Source organism: Mauremys reevesii, linkage group 24 (genome assembly GCF_016161935.1).
Source record: "Mauremys reevesii isolate NIE-2019 linkage group 24, ASM1616193v1, whole genome shotgun sequence".
NCBI lineage: Eukaryota > Metazoa > Chordata > Testudines > Geoemydidae > Mauremys > Mauremys reevesii.
The window spans coordinates 20,980,987-20,996,968 of record NC_052646.1 but is presented as its reverse complement, the minus strand read 5'-3'; the positions used below and the strand labels follow the sequence as shown (position 1 = coordinate 20,996,968).

Here is a 15,982-nt window from a genome sequence, read left to right as displayed (position 1 = left end):
GCGAGGGTCCCCATAACCCACCCCACCCCAGAGGGGCCGTGTCCTGCGCCAGGCGAGGGGTCCCCTCATAACCTGCCCCCCTGAGGGGCCGTGTCCTGCACTAGGCAAGGGGTCCCCCCATAACCCACCCCACCCCAGAGGGGCCGCATCTCCAGTGTGGGTATCTCCTCCCTGATCCCCTCTGACCCCCCCAGTTCCTTGACTGCCCCCCAGCCCCCCCTTTGTCCAGAAGAACCCCCCAGTGGGTCCCAGCCCCATCTCTGGCTCGAGGTTATTTTCTAGCGTGTGTGTCGGGGGAGGGGAGAGGGGAAACGAATGGGAGATATAATAATTAATATATAACCGGGGTGCGGGGAGGGGGCTCTGTGGGGGGGCCAGGCCCCCCCACCCCGAGACTGTTCACGCGGCCCCGCCGCAGCCAGAACGTTAATATATATGTAAATATCTGTCGCCTTTTAACCGCCTTTGATACTTCAATAAACTCCCCGATTAATTCTTTTAACTCGAGTGGGGGCAGAGACCTGGTTTGTGGGGTCCGTCCCGGGGGGGGGCCCGTCTCCCCCCTTCAGAAAGTGTCACTCAGGGGCCTAAAAATCACAGCTTGGGCTTGAGAAATGAGGGACGCAGGTTGAGTGAGATCCCGAGGGGGCTGAAGAAGAATCACCCCCCCCCAAGTCACAGGGACCCCCCCACCAGACTCGCAGCTGAGAACAGGAGCAGTGGGACCCACACCCCAGCAACCTCCCCACGGTTGGGACCGAGGGCAGGGCCCCAGATAGCCGGGGGGGGGGGCGCGCTGGGAGCCAGGACTCCTGGGTTCGCTCCCCGGTTCTGGGAGGGAAGTGGGGGGTTGGGGGGCGGCTGGGAGCCAGGACGCCTGGGTTCTCTCCCCGGCTCTGGGAGGGAAGTGGGGGGTTGGGGGGAGAGCTGGGAGCCAGGACGCCTGGGTTCTCTCCCCGGCTCTGGGAGGGAAGTGGGGGATTGGGGGGAGAGCTGGGAGCCAGGACGCCTGGGTTCTCTCCCCGGCTCTGGGAGGGAAGTGGGGGGTTGGGGGGGGGCTGGGAGCCAGGACGCCTGGGTTCTCTCCCCGGCTCTGGGAGGGAAGTGGGGGGTTGGGGGGGGGGCTGGGAGCCAGGACGCCTGGGTTCTCTCCCCGGCTCTGGGAGGGAAGTGGGGTTTAGGGGCAACGACAGACTCCAGGGTTGCCCCACAGCCCTGCTGGTGCCCCTCAATCCCGGCCCCATGGGGGGGGTTCAAACGCCAGCACTCGCACCCAGAGTTTAAAAGTGTCATTTTAATCCCATTTAAGCCCGGGGGGCTGGCCCATGCTCCCCATTTAAAGGGCCAGGCCCCACCCCCAGAACTACAATACCCAGATTTTAAGCAACAGCCCTAAGAAATACCCCCCCCCCGAAATAACGCTTAGCCCCCGGCCCCGCAAGCACTTACATGCAGGGCAGATGAAAGCAAAGGGGCGAGAGCAGATTGCAGGGGATCAGCACTGGGGGGTCCCTGTTTAGGGGGACCCCCCCCTCAGGCTGCCCTGACCCCTCCCCCACTACACTGATTACAGTCTCCCCATTAACAAAGCAAATTAACTCTGTTTAGCTGGGGGGGGGGGGATCAGGCCTCTGGAGATTGGGGGTCTCTGGACCGGTGACCCCTGCAGAGTGAATTTGGGGGTGGCGGGAGGTTTGCATTTTGGGAGGGTTCCATGAACAACCCCCCATTACAAAACGGGGGGTTGGCTCCCGAATGCCAATATCCCCCAAACCAAGCTCCCAGCCCCCTAAGTCAGAGCCCCCAAAAGAGACCACCGGGGGGGGGAGCTGGGCTGGTCAAACAGCGCCCCAAGATCCCCCCCACCCCCAAAATAACACCAGCCCCCCCATCCAGAGTATCTCCCCACCCCCCACAGTGGCCGTAGCTGCATCAACCACCTATAGAAACCACCCCAGAATAAGCCCCTCAGAAAACGCAGCTGAGCCCCCAATAACTCCTCCTCCCCCAAAGCCCCCCCATACCCCTCCCCCCCACCGCTGATTATAGAAGTGGCTGAATCTCGTCTGTGACGGCCGGTGCGGTTCTGCCTGGGGGGGAGAAAAGAGATTTCAATGGGGGTGGTGAGAAATAGGGGTGGGGGCTGCAGTCCCCAAAGGATCATGGGAGGAGCGAATCCCCTACCTGTGCCGGGGGCCGGGCCCAGCTCACAGCACCAGGGGCTGCTGGTCCCCCGCCACCGAGGGGACCGACTCCAGGCTGCCCTTGTAGATGGGGGTGCGCTGGCCGGGCTCCTCCCTGCACCGGGGGACAGAGCGCCGGGGTGAGAGAGACCCCCAGCCAGCCCCCCCTGGCAGGGGGGAGAGCCCCCCCCAACCAGCCCCCCCAGGCAGGGGGAGAGACCCCCCCCAACCAGCCCCCTCCAGGCAGGGGGAGAGAGCCCCCCCCCAGCCAGCCCCCTCCAGGCAGGGGGAGAGAGCCCCCCCCAAGCCAGCCCCCTCCAGGCAGGGGGGGAGAGCCCCCCAAGCCAGCCCCCAGGCAGGGGAGAGCCCCAAGCCAGACCCCTCCAGGCAGGGGAGAGCCCCCAGCCAGCCCCCTCCAGGCAGGGGAGAGAGCCCCCAACCAGCACCCCAGGCAGGGGAGAGACCCCCAACCAGCCCCCCCAGGCAGGGGGAGAGACCCCCCCCAACCAGCCCCCTCCAGGCAGGGGAAAGACCCCCAACCAGCCCCTCCAGGCAGGGGAGAGACCCCAGCCAGCCCCAGGCAGGGGAGAGACCCCAGCCAGCCCTCTCCAGGCAGGGGAGAGAGCCCTCCAGCCAGCCCCCAGGCAGGGGAGAGCCCCAGCCAGACCCCTCCAGGCAGGGGGAAAGACCCCCCCCAGCCAGCCCCCGGGATCCCATCCCCCATTCCACCTTCCCTGTGGGCAGACCCCCATTAGCCCCCCCCAGCCCCCGAATCTTCCTGGGACCGAGCTGGGGGAGAGGAAATGAAGAGAGACGACCCCGTGAACAGCCGGATCCCCTGGGGACTGTACGTCCCCTTCACCACGAGCTACTGAGGCGCCGAAGTCGGCGCCAGCGGCCGGGGATTCAATAAATCAAAGGGCCCAAACCCATGTCACATTCCCTGCCCCCGGCTCCCGCTATGGGGCTGGATCAGTCCTGGCGCCCCTGGAGGGCAGACCCCCGCCCGGCGCCCCCGCCCGGCGCCCCTGGAGGGCAGACCCCCGCCCGGCCCCCGCCTGGCGCCCCTGAGGGCAGACCCCCGCCCGGCGCCCCCGCCCGGCGCCCCTGGAGGGCAGACCCCCGCCCGGCCCCTCCGCCCGGCGCCCCGGAGGACAGACCCCGCGCCCGGCCCCCGCCCGGCCCCGCACTCACCCGGCCGGGATCTTGGCGGCCTGGCGGCGCCGCAGGACGAGGACACTGAGCCCCAGCACCAGCAGCAGCAGCAGCAGGGCCGGCAGCCCCACGGCCAGCAGCAGCACGGGGGTGCTCAGCCCCAGGCCCGGCTCTGGGGGCAGGGAGAGGGGTCAGTGAGGGGCGGGCGGGTCACAGCCCGTGGGGGGGACGTGGCGGGGAGCCCCCGACTCACCCAGCTGGTAGCTGCTCTGCGGCCCCTGCACATCCAGCCGCACGGCCCGGCTGCGCGCCAGGTGGGGCAGGCTGGGGTGCTGGGCCCGGCACTCGTAGGTCCCGGCCTGCTCCCGGCTCACGTGGGGCAGGCTCAGCGCGCTGGACGCCACCACCCAGTCGGCCCCCTGCAACGAGGGCACCGCTTAGGGGGCGGGGACCCACACGGCACCCCTGCTGACCCCCTGCCCCACGGTGCTCCCTACTGAGCCCCGTTCGCCCCACGGCACCCCTGCTGACCCCTGCCCCACGCCGCTCCCTACTGAGCCCCCTGCCCTGCCCCACGGCACCCCGGCTGACCCCCGGCCCCACGCCGCTCCCTCCTGAGCCCCCGTTCCCTGCCCCACGGCACCCCTGCTGACCCCCTGCCCCACGGCGCTCCCTACTGAGCCCCCGTTCCCTGCCCCACGGCACCCCTGCTGACCCCCTGCCCCACGGCGCCCCTACTGAGCCCCGTTCCCTGCCCCACGGCACCCTGCTGACCCCTGCCCCACGGCGCCCCTACTGAGCCCCGTTCCCTGCCCCCCGGCACCCCCGCTGACCCCCCGCCCCACGGCGCGCCCTCCTGCGCCCCCGGTCCCTGCCCCACGGCACCCCTGCTGACCCCCTGCCCCACGGCGCTCCCTGCTGAGCCCCCGTTCCCTGCCCCACGGCACCCCTGCTGACCCCCTGCCCCACGGCGCTCCCTGCTGAGCCCCCGTTCCCTGCCCCACGGCACCCCTGCTGACCCCCTGCCCCACGGCGCTCCCTACTGAGCCCCCGTTCCCTGCCCCACGGCACCCCTGCTGACCCCCTGCCCCACGGCCCTCCCTACTGAGCCCCCGTTCCCTGCCCCACGGCACCCCAGCTGACCCCCAGCCCCACCGCGCACCCCACAGAGCCCCGTTCCCTGCCCCACGGCACCCCTGCTGACCCCTGCCCCACGGCGCTCCTACTGAGCCCCGTTCCTCTGCCCCACGGCACCCCTGCTGACCCCTGCCCCACGGCGCTCCTGCTGAGCCCCCGTTCCCTGCCCCACGGCACCCCTGCTGACCCCTGCCCCACGGCGCTCCTGCTGAGCCCCGTTCCCTGCCCCACGGCACCCTGCTGACCCCTGCCCCACGGCGCTCCCTACTGAGCCCCGTTCCCTGCCCCAGGCAACCCTGCTGTCCCCCTGCCCCACGGCGCTCCCTACTGAGCCCCCGTTCCCTGCCCCACGGCACCCCTGCTGACCCCCTGCCCCACGGCGCTCCCTACTGAGCCCCCGTTCCCTGCCCCACGGCACCCCTGCTGACCCCCTGCCCCACGGCGCTCCCTACTGAGCCCCCGTTCCCTGCCCCATGGCATCCCTGCTGACCCCTGCCCCACGTCACCCCTGCTGACCCCCTGCCCCACGGCGCTCCCTACTGAGCCCCCGTTCCCTGCTCCACAGTGCCCCCTGGTGACCCTCCGTCCCGCTCCCTGCCATATGGCAACCCTGCTGACCCCCTGCCCCACGGCACCCCCTGCTGACCCTCCACTCTGCTCCCTGCCCCACGGCGCCCCCTACTGAGCCCCCGTTCCCTGCTCCACAGTGCCCCTGGTGACCCTCCGTCCCGCCTCCCTGCCATGGCAACCCTGCTGACCCCCTGCCCCACGGCACTCCCTACTGAGCCCCCATTCCCTGCCCCACGGCACCCCCTATTGAGCCCCCCTTCCCTGCCCCATGGCACCCCCTGCTGAGCCCACGCTCCCTCCCCCACAGCACCCCCTGCTGACCCTTCGCCCCACTGCCTGCCACACGGCGCCCCCTGCTGACCCTCTGCCCTGCTCCCTGCCCCATGGTGCCCCGCGCTGACCCTCTGCCCTGCTCCTTGTCCCATGGCGCCCCCTGCTGGGTCTACTGTGTGACACCCCACATCCATCCCTGATATTTTGGGGTATGATCCCCCCCCATTGCCCGGGGGTCCTGCCCAGCCCCTCACCTGGCGGCTCCACTCGTACTCGGGGGGCTGGGAGGCGTCGGCCGAGCACTGCAGCTCCACGTCCTCGCCCTCCATCACGGCCACCGAGTCGCCCACGGTCCCGCACCAGGTGTGGGCCCGGGTCACGAAGACGCTGCGCAGATCTGGGGGGACACGTTGCGTCAGGCCCCACGGGCGCCGCCCCCCGAAATCCTTCCTCCTCCCCCGCCTGCCCAGCTGCCGGAGAGTTAACCGCCCCCCCGCCCCCGGGTTACAATTGGGGTGTCCCTCTGTACCCCACTTCTAGCTGTGGGGAGTAGACACCCCCCACCAAACTGCCCCCTCCCCCGCCTGCCCCACAGACGCACCCCCAAACTGACGTAATTTCCCCACTCTGGGCTCCCTGCAGCACCCCCCGTCCATCTCCTCCCACCCAGCCTGGGGGAGCAAGGGGCAAATTGGGGGGGGTTATGCTCAAATATAACCAGGGGTAACCCCCCCACGGCCCCCCAAGAGACAGACGTGGGTGGGCCCCCCTGAGTGTGCCGAGGGGCCCGGGGCGGGCGCCACCCACACTCCACGCGCAGGCTGAGCTCGGCGGAGGCGGAGGCGTTGCCGGTGCCGTTGGCGGCCACGCAGCGATAGGCCCCGGCGTGCCAGGACTGCAGGGCCCCGATGGCCAGCAGGAGGCGCCCGTCCGCCCGCGTCACGTTCACGTCGAAGAACCAGCAGCGCAGCCGGTCGGGATTGTCCAGCGAGACCCAGGAGTGGAGCCACTGCGGAGAGACGCCCCCGGTGTCACCGTTAAACCCCGACTGGCTGCCCCCCATGGACCCCGGCCTGCCCCACGGTGCCTCCTATGGACCCCCTGTGCTACGGACCCCTGCCCTGCCCCATTGGCACAGACCCCCAGCCTGCTCCATGGTGCCCCCATGGACCCCCAGCCTGCCCCACAGCACCCCCATGGACCCCCTGTCCTGCCCCCTGTGGCATGGACCCCTGACCTGCCCCATGGCACGCCCTATGGACTCCCTGCCCTGCCCCCCCTGGCACAGACCCCCAGCCTGCCCCAGGGTGCCCCCTATGGACCTCCTGCCCGGCCCCCCCGTTGCACGGACCCCAGCCTGCCTCACGACCCCCACGAACCCCCAGCCTGCTCCACGGTGCCCACAATGGACCCCCAGCCCCGCCCCACCCCTGCGGCACAGACCCCTGCCTGCCCCATGGCACCCCGTATGCACCCCCTGCCCCTGAGGCACAGACCCACTGGCTGCCCCACAGCACCCCTGCTGACCCCCTTCCCTCCCCTCTGTGGCACAGAGTCCCTGCCTGCCCCAGGGTGCCCCCTATGGAGCCCCTTGCCCTACCCCCATGGCACGGACCCCCTGCCTGCCCTACGGCACTGCCTACAGATCCCCTGCCCTGCCCCCCTGTGGCACAGACCCTCTGCCTGCCCCATGGCACCCCCTTTGGTCTCCCTTTCCTGCCCCTCATGGTACAGACCCCCTGCCTGCCCCACGGCGCCCCTGCTGACCCCGTGCCCTGGCCCCTGTGACACGGACCCCCCGCCCCCTCCACACTGCCCCCTGCTGACCCCCCACCACGCCCCCTGCAGCTTGGCACCCCTCAGTGTCGGGTGAGGGGCAGGTTCGTCCCCGGTGGGGCTGGGGGGGGGGGGGTCCTGACCGGACTGTATTTCTGGAAGGTGAATTGGCTCATGTCAGCTCCGGCCTCGTCCGTCAGACACTCCAGGGTCACGGAGCTGCCCTCCAGGATCGGGCCCTCTTGGTCAATCAGGTGGACGGTGGGTATCTCTGGAACAGTCGATGGGGCACAGTATGAGCGTCCCCTCGAGGGGCCAGGCCCCACTCCCGCCCCCCTGAGCCGGGCGGGCCCTGCCCTGGGGCCGGGAGGGAGCCGCCCCCCCTAGAGGGGACAGGCCCCTGCCCCATTCCCCGCCCCCCCCCGAGCCAGGCCCTGCCCTGGGGCCGGGTGGGAGCCGCCCCCCCTAGAGGGGACAGGTCCTGTGCCCCATTCCCTGCCCCATTCCCACCCCCCTTTAACCAGCCAGGCCCTGCCCTGGGGCCGGGGGGGAGCTGGCGCGGGAACAGCTCCCCCCACCCTGCTGCCCCCAATCGCAGAGGCCCCCCCTGGCCCGACTGGGCCCCTTTGGCAGAACAGGGTCACCGTGTTGGGGGGAAGGAGCCCCAGCCCCAGCCCCCCCCCGAGGAAGGGAGGCCGCAGACGGGGCCAGGCTCTGACCCACTCACCCCCGTGGGCCCAGCGCAGGGCCAGGGCGGCCAGCAGGAGCAGGGGGCCTGGCAGGGCCATGGCAGCGGGCGAGGGCTCCAGGCAGACTCTGGCGTCCGGCTTCCGTGTCGCAGCAGAAGCAGGAAGGCTGGGGGGGGGGGGGGGGAGCCGGGGTTCCGCCTGCCTCGAACCCTGCACCTGCGGGGGGGGGGGAGCAGAGACGCCAGGGCCCAGGCCCCTCCCGGGGGCGGAAAGTCAATACAAAACCGCCTGTAACTGACTCCCAGCAACTGCATGTGATGGTGCAATTCCAACACACAACACACAAAGTGTGCGCGGGAGGGGGGCAGGGCAGGGCTGGGTTAGCAGGTCAGGTGTGAGGGGCACCGGCAGAGCTGGGGGAGCAGGGGCTGCAGGTCGGGAGTGAGGGGCACCGGCAGAGCTGGGGGAGCAGGGGCTGCAGGTCGGGAGTGAGGGGCACCGGCAGAGCTGGGGGGGCAGGGGCTGCAGGTCGGGAGTGAGGGGCACCGGCAGAGGGGGGGCAGGGGCTGCGGGTCAGGATTGAGGGGCACCGGCAGAGCTTGGGGGGGCAGGGGCTGCAGGTCGGGAGTGAGGGGCACCGGCAGAGTGGGGGGCAGGGGCTGCAGGTCGGGAGTGAGGGGCACCGGCAGAGGGGGCAGGGGCTGCAGGTCAGGAGTGAGGGGCACAGGCAGAGCGGGGGCAGGGGCTGCAGGTCGGGAGTGAGGGGCACCCGCTGACCCATGCATTTGGGGCAATCCTAGGCCTCCCCCCCCATGGGAAGATCTGTGCGGGGGTGACCCGGGGACGCCGCAAAACTCAACCCCCCCGTGGGGAAGGGGAACTAGGCAGCCGCGGTCACCTCCTGCTGAGCACTGGGGGGGGGGTGGGGTGGGGGGGGGTAAATTCCCCCCTCCCCCAGCCACCTCCATCGCGGGCGGGGCGCCGGCTGGACCGGTCCGGCCGGTTCCGGGCCCCGTGGGGGGCGGGGCCGGGGGGGCTGCGGGCACAGAGGCTGGACAAGCCGCGAGCTGCTCAAACAAGAGACCTGGGGCGCCGGGCGGGGGCGCCGGTCGGGGGCTGAGCTGGGGGCGCCGGTCGGGGCCGAGCTGGGGGCGCCGGGCGGGGGCTGAGCTGGGGGCTGGAATGGGGACCGGACACCCCCTGTCGGGGGGGTTTATCTGCACCTATCCCCCCCCGTCCCGATTTCACACCTGCTCTCTGGGCACCTGTGGGGCAGCGGGGACCCGCCCCCCCGGGGGGGGATCTTTGTGGGCGGGGCTGGCTGGGGGCGGGGCCTGAGGAGGGGACACTCTCAAGCGCCCCCCCCCGCCCGTTGCGGTCCCTGGAACGCCGCCCCCGGCCCGCTGATTGGCTGAGCGCCTTCCGCTCGGCACCAGTGTAGCGGTGGGGGCCAGGTGACCCCCCCGCCTTAAAGTGACAAGAGCCAAGGGGGTTCCATGGGGTGGGAAGAGGTGAAACTCACTATGGGGGACCTGGATGCGGTGGGGGCGGGAGCTGGGAGCCAGGACTCCTGGGTTCTCTCCCCGGCTCTGGGAGGGGAGTGAGGGCGAGTGGTTAGAGTGGGGGGTTGGGGGGGGGCTGGGAGCCAGGACTCCTGGGTTCTCTCCCCGGCTCTGGGAGGGGAGTGGGGGCGAGTGGTTAGAGCAGGGGGGGCTGGGAGCCAGGACTCCTGGGTTCTCTCCCGGCTCTGGGAGGGGAGTGGGGGCTGGTGGTTAGAGCAGGGGGGGCCGGGAGCCAGGACTCCTGGGTTCTCTCCCCGGCTCTGGGAGGGCAGTGGGGGCGAGTGGTTAGAGCCGGGCTCAATGACCAGACTGGGGATTCTCTCCACGCCCTGGCAAACCGGAGGCGGCTGCGTGTCTGCGCCGGCGGGTCCTGGGGAGCGGGGGCAGGGCAGAGCTGGGGGACAGACGCCTGGACGGCTGATGAGTGAAGCTTCGCTCCCGTCTCCTCCGTGTCCGGCCCCGTCCAACCCGCTAATGGAGCAAACGGGAAATTAAACCGGATCCATCGAGGGGGCTGGAGCGAGGGCTCCCCACACGCTGCCCTGCGGCAGAGACGCCCCCGCCCCCCCCAAGGGTCTCCCCGAGAGTGAGGCCGGAGCTGGGCGGGTGCAGGGCCGGATTAACACACGCTCCCTACAGCCCAGCTGGGGGAGGGCCCCCCATTCCCCCCCCCACAGCAGCCAGGTCTCATGTGAACCCCTTGAACACGGGGCAGCTACTGCCCAGCCAGGGGGGTTCTGCCCCCCGCCGGGCGCACGGGCCCAAGGAGCAGTGCAGCCGTCAGGGGGCCTCAGCGGCTGGCAGACGGGTGAAGTCGAGCAGGGGCCGCCCTGGCACTAACGCGAGAACACGGCCACGCAGCCGCGCTCGGTGGCCGGGCCAGAGCCAGGGTGCTGGCCTGCAGCCGTCTCCCGAGTGCCCCGGCCTCCAAACGGAGCTGTAACCGGGGGCTCGGCCCGAGCCGGGCGTTTCCCGTGGCTCTGGGCTGGGCCCTGAAAACACACAAAGTTGGCAGCCAACCCCTAAACGGGGGGAGCGGGAGACCCCGACGAGGACACGGCCCTGGTACCGAGCCAGGCAGGTCACTTGGGAACCGGGGCGCAAGGGCCGACGGCAGGAGCAGCGCCAGGGTTTCTGGCGCCCTGGGCAGAATTCGGGGGGTGGCATTTTGTGCGCTCCCCACGGGGCGCGCGGGAGCTTCCGGTTCCAGTCCCGTCGCGCCGCCGAAGAAGGACCCTCTGCCGAAATGCCGCAGGCGACAGTGGCAGTCATTGAGCTGCTCAGTTGCCTGCCGCTGTTTTCCGTGGCACGTCGGCAGAAGGTCCTTCTCTGGCGGCGCGATGGGAGCGGAACCGGAAGCTCCCGCACGCCCCGAATCCTGGCGCCCCAGGCGACCGCCTAGGGTCACCTAACGGCAGCGCCGGCCCTGGCCGACGGGAAGGAAAACAGCTTCATCCTGCCTTGAGCGCCAGTGGTTCCCCCGCTCCCAACCCACCCAACAGCTTTGGAGACACCCCCCGCCCGCCAAACCCTGGGCCCCGATCCCCTAACCCCCCCCCCCCCCTGCCGCAGGCTGTCAGCTCATGCTACGTTATTTACTGGGGATTTTCTTTCCCGTAACCCCCCCCCAAAGACCCACAGCGCAGGGGGACTGAGCTCAGACTCAGACAAGCCAAAGGCTGAGGGCTGGCGAGGGGATGGGGGGCTGCCGAGCTGTCCTGGCCCAGCTGGTGTGTGTGAAGGACAGTCGCTGTCGCTGTCGCTGGAGCAGCAGGTCCTGTGGTCGCTGTGGCGCATGGAGAGTCTGGCCCGGTGAATACCGAAGACGGGAGAACAGGGGCTATAGACACGGGTGGGAGGAAGAGGCCGAACGCGGCCCAGGGGCAGAGGGGTCGGGGCACAGAAGGGAACAATGGGGCCATTGGCATGGGAGGTGTTGGCTGAACGTATCTTCCCTGAGGCCCGAGATCTCAGCCTCCATCAGCCTGGCTTTCTCCGCGAAGCCCTTCTGCATCATGGCCTCCTGCCCCCCCAGCTCGCTCTGCAGCGCCCGCTCCGCCTCCTGCCGGGCACTGGCCAGCTCCTCCGCCACCTTGGCCTCCAGCTGCTTCACGTTCTCCTGGTGGCTGCGCTCCTGGTCCTTCAGCAGCTGCTCCGCCTGCAGCCGCTTCTCCTCTGCCGCCTTCCGCTGCTGCTCCAGCATCTCGGCCCTCTGCTCCTCTGCACATTGGGCAGAAGGGTTGAAAGGAACAATTCTGATGTAAAGGTCAGTGAGACGGCGCCGCCCTCCCATCGCAGACACGACGCCTGAGACGCGTTTAAACGAGAACAGGCGGCATTTGGAGCAGATCTGCCAGAGTCCGATTCTCAGGCACATGAAGCCCCCCCATTTCCTGCCTATGGCCTGTCGGGCGCGGAGCTGCCGCTGCCTGGACCGAGTGAAGAGCTACGTTTTCGAGTCAGGGGCCCAACCAAATAATCAAAAGAGAAATGTTTGTTTTGCATCAAAGTGGAACGAAAAACGTTCAGATTTCCCGGCAAAATGAAAATAGTTATTTGGGGTCAAAGGAAACGTTTCGTTCCACCCGAAACAAGTGTTTGTCTCTGTTTCCTTTTTGTTTCGTGTGGTTTTAAATTATTTTTACAAATGAAATGTCAGCCCAGCACAAAACGTCTCTCTGAAATATTTTAACATTTCCAGACTTGTTCTTCTTGTTAAGAACATAGGAGCGGCCCAGGGTCCAGCCAGCCCAGTGTCCTGCTGCCGACAGTGGCCAGTGCCAGGCGCCCCCCCCAGAGGGCGTGACCAGAACAGGGCCATTATCGAGTGATCCAGCCCGTTGTCAGGTCCCAGCATCTGCACTCAGAGGTTTAGGGACACCCGGAGCGGGGGGGGGGTGTCCCTGCCCATCTCGGCTAGTAGCCACTGATGGACCCGTCCTCCAGGAACTGCTCTAGTGCTTTGCTGAACCCTTCACCACACCCCGGCCGCGAGCACCGCGGGCTGGCTAAGCGCTGCGTGAGGAAACGCTTCCTGTTGTTTGTCTGAAACCTGCTGCCCGCTCGGTTCATTGGGTGTTGCACAAAGGGGTAACTAGCACGTCCCTATTTGCTGTCTCCACACCCGTCAAGGTTTTATAGACCTCAGTCACATCCCCCCATTGTCTCTTTGCCCGGTGGAGCTGTCCCAGGCCTTTCCTCCCTCACATGGAAGCTCTTCCATCCCCCCCATCGCGTACGCTGCCTTTCACTGCAGTCTTCCCACGTCTAATCGAGCCTGCCATTGACCAGAATAAAATTTATTTGACCCAAAATAAAATCGTCAGACACATAGAAAAACATAAACTCTTGAGCGATAGTCAACATGGGTTCTGTAAAGGGAAATCGTGTCTTACTAATCTATTAGAGTTCTTTGAAGGGGTCAACAAACATGTGGACAAGGGGGATCCGGTGGACATAGTGTACTTAGATTTCCAGAAAGCCTTTGACAAGGTCCCTCACCAAAGGCTCTTACGTAAATTAAGCTGTCATGGGATAAAAGGGAAGGTCCTTTCATGGATTGAGAACTGGTTAAAGGACAGGGAACAAAGGGTAGGAATTAATGGTCAATTCTCAGAATGGAGAGGGGTAACTAGTGGTGTTCCCCAAGGGTCAGTCCTAGGACCAATCCTATTCAATTTATTCATAAATGATCTGGAGAAAGGGGTAAACAGTGAGGTGGCAAAGTTTGCAGATGATACTAAACTGCTCAAGATAGTTAAGACCAAAGCAGATTGTGAAGAACTTCAAAAAGATCTCACAAAACTAAGTGATTGGGCAACAAAATGGCAAATGAAATTGAATGTGGATAAATGTAAAGTAATGCACATTGGAAAAAATAACCCCAACTATACATACAACATGATGGGGGCTAATTTAGCTACAACGAGTCAGGAAAAAGATCTTGGAGTTATCGTGGATAGTTCTCTGAAGATGTCCACGCAGTGTGCAGAGGCGGTCAAAAAAGCAAACAGGATGTTAGGAATCATTAAAAAGGGGATAGAGAATAAGACTGAGAATATATTATTGCCCTTATATAAATCCATGGTGCGCCCACATCTCGAATACTGTGTACAGATGTGGTCTCCTCACCTCAAAAAAGATATTCTAGCACTAGAAAAGGTTCAGAAAAGGGCAACTAAAATGATTAGGGGTTTAGAGAGGGTCCCATACGAGGAAAGATTAAAGAGGCTAGGACTCTTCAGTTTGGAAAAGAGAAGACTAAGGGGGGACATGATAGAGGTCTATAAAATCATGAGTGATGTTGAGAAAGTGGATAAGGAAAAGTTATTTACTTATTCCCATAATACAAGAACTAGGGGTCACCAAATGAAATTAATAGGCAGCAGGTTTAAAACAAATAAAAGGAAGTTCTTCTTCACGCAGCGCACAGTCAACTTGTGGAACTCCTTGCCTGAGGAGGTTGTGAAGGCTAGGACTATAACAATGTTTAAAAGGGGACTGGATAAATTCATGGTGGCTAAGTCCATAAATGGCTATTAGCCAGGATGGGTAAGAATGGTGTCCCTAGCCTCTGTTTGTCAGAGGATGGAGATGGATGGCAGGAGAGAGATCACTTGATCATTGCCTGTTAGGTTCACTCCCTCAGGGGCACCTGGCATTGGCCACTGTCGGCAGACAGATACTGGGCTAGATGGACCCTTGGTCTGACCCGGTACGGCCTTTCTTATGTTCTTATGTTATGTTATGGCCACACATTGACCTAAATTACCAATAGCTTTGGTTGCCCTGAATCTGTGGAAAAAAACATTGCACCAAAAATTTCTTCCAACGCTACCAATGTCTGTTAGCAAGAGTGGGGGTTTCCCTGGTCGCCGGTGACAGGAGATTGGCTGCTGTTAGGGTGACCAGACAGCAAATGTGAAAAATTGGGACCGGGGGGGCCGGTAATAGGAACCTATACAAGAAAAAAAACCAAAAATCAGGACTGTCCCTATAAAACCGGGACATCTGGTCACCCTAGCTCCCGTAGGGAGTGCGCCACAGAGAGATTTTCTTGGGCACAGAGCCTGCTGGAGAGGCAGGCGTGGGGATTTCTGAGGAAGGGAACTTCCTGCTGCAGCACAGGCCCCTGTGAAAATCCTTTATCAATCAGCCAGATGACGCCACAGAAACCCCCGCAAGGTGGGGAATCCTGGCGAACCCCTGGGCTCCAAGGGGCGACAAAGGAGCTAAACACTGACGTGTTCTCACTGCAGCATCCTGCCACAGCCCGTGCCCGGGGGTTCAGCTGATGACTAAGCCCCGAGACCGGCCTGCGTGGGGCACGTTGCCGGTAGTGGTTTGATGGCTTGGTCTGGCCCTGAGAGCGGTTGCCGGTTGGCTGGAGTTTATCAGACTCTGGGCTGGGGGATCAAACTAGGCCCCTAAATCATTTAGCTGCTTTTGAAAAATCTTGCCCCAGAACTAATTCTGGTTTTGATTTGTTCCCTGTCCAAGTGAGCAGCGTTTGAAGTTGCTACGGGAACCTCGCACCATTAGTTCCTGGGGGGCCTCCCACTAAACGAGGATATTTTCTCCCCCTACTTTTCTTTTAAATCTTCCTGAGGTTTGCTTGGTTTTTGCGTCTCCTTCACGGTAGTTGAGTCTGTGCCCCACAGTTCACACACGCTCGGCTGCCTTGTGACAGGCAGCAAATAATTCAAGGATGAAGAGAGATTTAAATCCAGCGCAGTATTGATTTATAGTGAGTGAATGTCACATGGGTGGAAAAGACTGGGTCAGCGACCCCTAAGAGACCAAATCGAGGGTAAGTGATGGGGAGCCCTCTCTCTCTCCCTCTGTCTCTCCCTCTCCCTCTCCCTCTGTCTCTCTCTCTCTCTCTCTCTCTCTCTCACACACACACACACACACACACACACACACACACACACACACACACACACACACACACACACACACACACACACACACACACACACACGTTTAATCTCTTCATTCCAGCTGCAGGGTTTTTTTAGCATGTTATTAGAGGCTTAACTGCTACCCTTTGTTTCAGATAAGCTGCAGGAGACAGATAAGCACCAGTCATTGCCTCAAGCAACTCACAGACATTGCAAACATCCGGGCAGAGGGGCGTCACTGAATATTGCTTTGGCTTAAAAGTCTGCGTGTAAGACCCCGCAAAAGGGGAGAGACACTCAGAGACAGAAGGAGCAGAAAGCGCGATGCAGCCTGAACAAGCAACTGATAGCACAGGCCTGAGAGAAGCCCAGAGAGGGAGCTTTTGGGCACAATACTGGCTGAAAGAGGCTTCGAATTGTGAGCAAGGAAACTGTCTCCTGTTAGAATCACAGAATCTCAGGGTTGGAAGGGACCTCAGGAGGGATCTAGTCCAACCCCCTGCTCAAAGCAGGACCAACACCAACTAAATCATCCCAGCCAGGGCTTTGTCAAGCCTGACCTTAAAAACCTCTAAGGATGGAGATTCCACCACCTCCCTAGGGAACCCATCCCAGTGCTTCACCACCCTCCCAGGGAAATAGTGTTTCCTAATATCCAACCTAAGCCTCCCCCAGTGCAACTTGAGACCATTACTCCTTGTTCTGTCATCTGCCACCACTGAGAACAGCCGAGC

The 15,982-nt window shown here is 64.4% G+C and overlaps 1 protein-coding gene across 1 annotated transcript; it reads right to left on the bottom strand.

Moving 5' to 3' along the window:
• Positions 1 to 2,024: 2,024 nt before the first annotated feature.
• Positions 2,025 to 7,981, bottom strand: LOC120390367 (cell surface glycoprotein MUC18-like). Its single transcript, XM_039512972.1, has 8 exons — positions 7,822 to 7,981; positions 7,238 to 7,365; positions 6,126 to 6,327; positions 5,573 to 5,715; positions 3,592 to 3,757; positions 3,378 to 3,510; positions 2,185 to 2,298; positions 2,025 to 2,090 (listed from the first exon to the last, which is right to left on the bottom strand). The coding sequence occupies exons 1-7, from the start codon at positions 7,880 to 7,882 to the stop codon at positions 2,208 to 2,210; spliced, it is 924 nt and encodes a 307-aa protein (XP_039368906.1). The 5' UTR covers positions 7,883 to 7,981; the 3' UTR covers positions 2,025 to 2,090; positions 2,185 to 2,207.
• Positions 7,982 to 15,982: the final 8,001 nt, after the last annotated feature.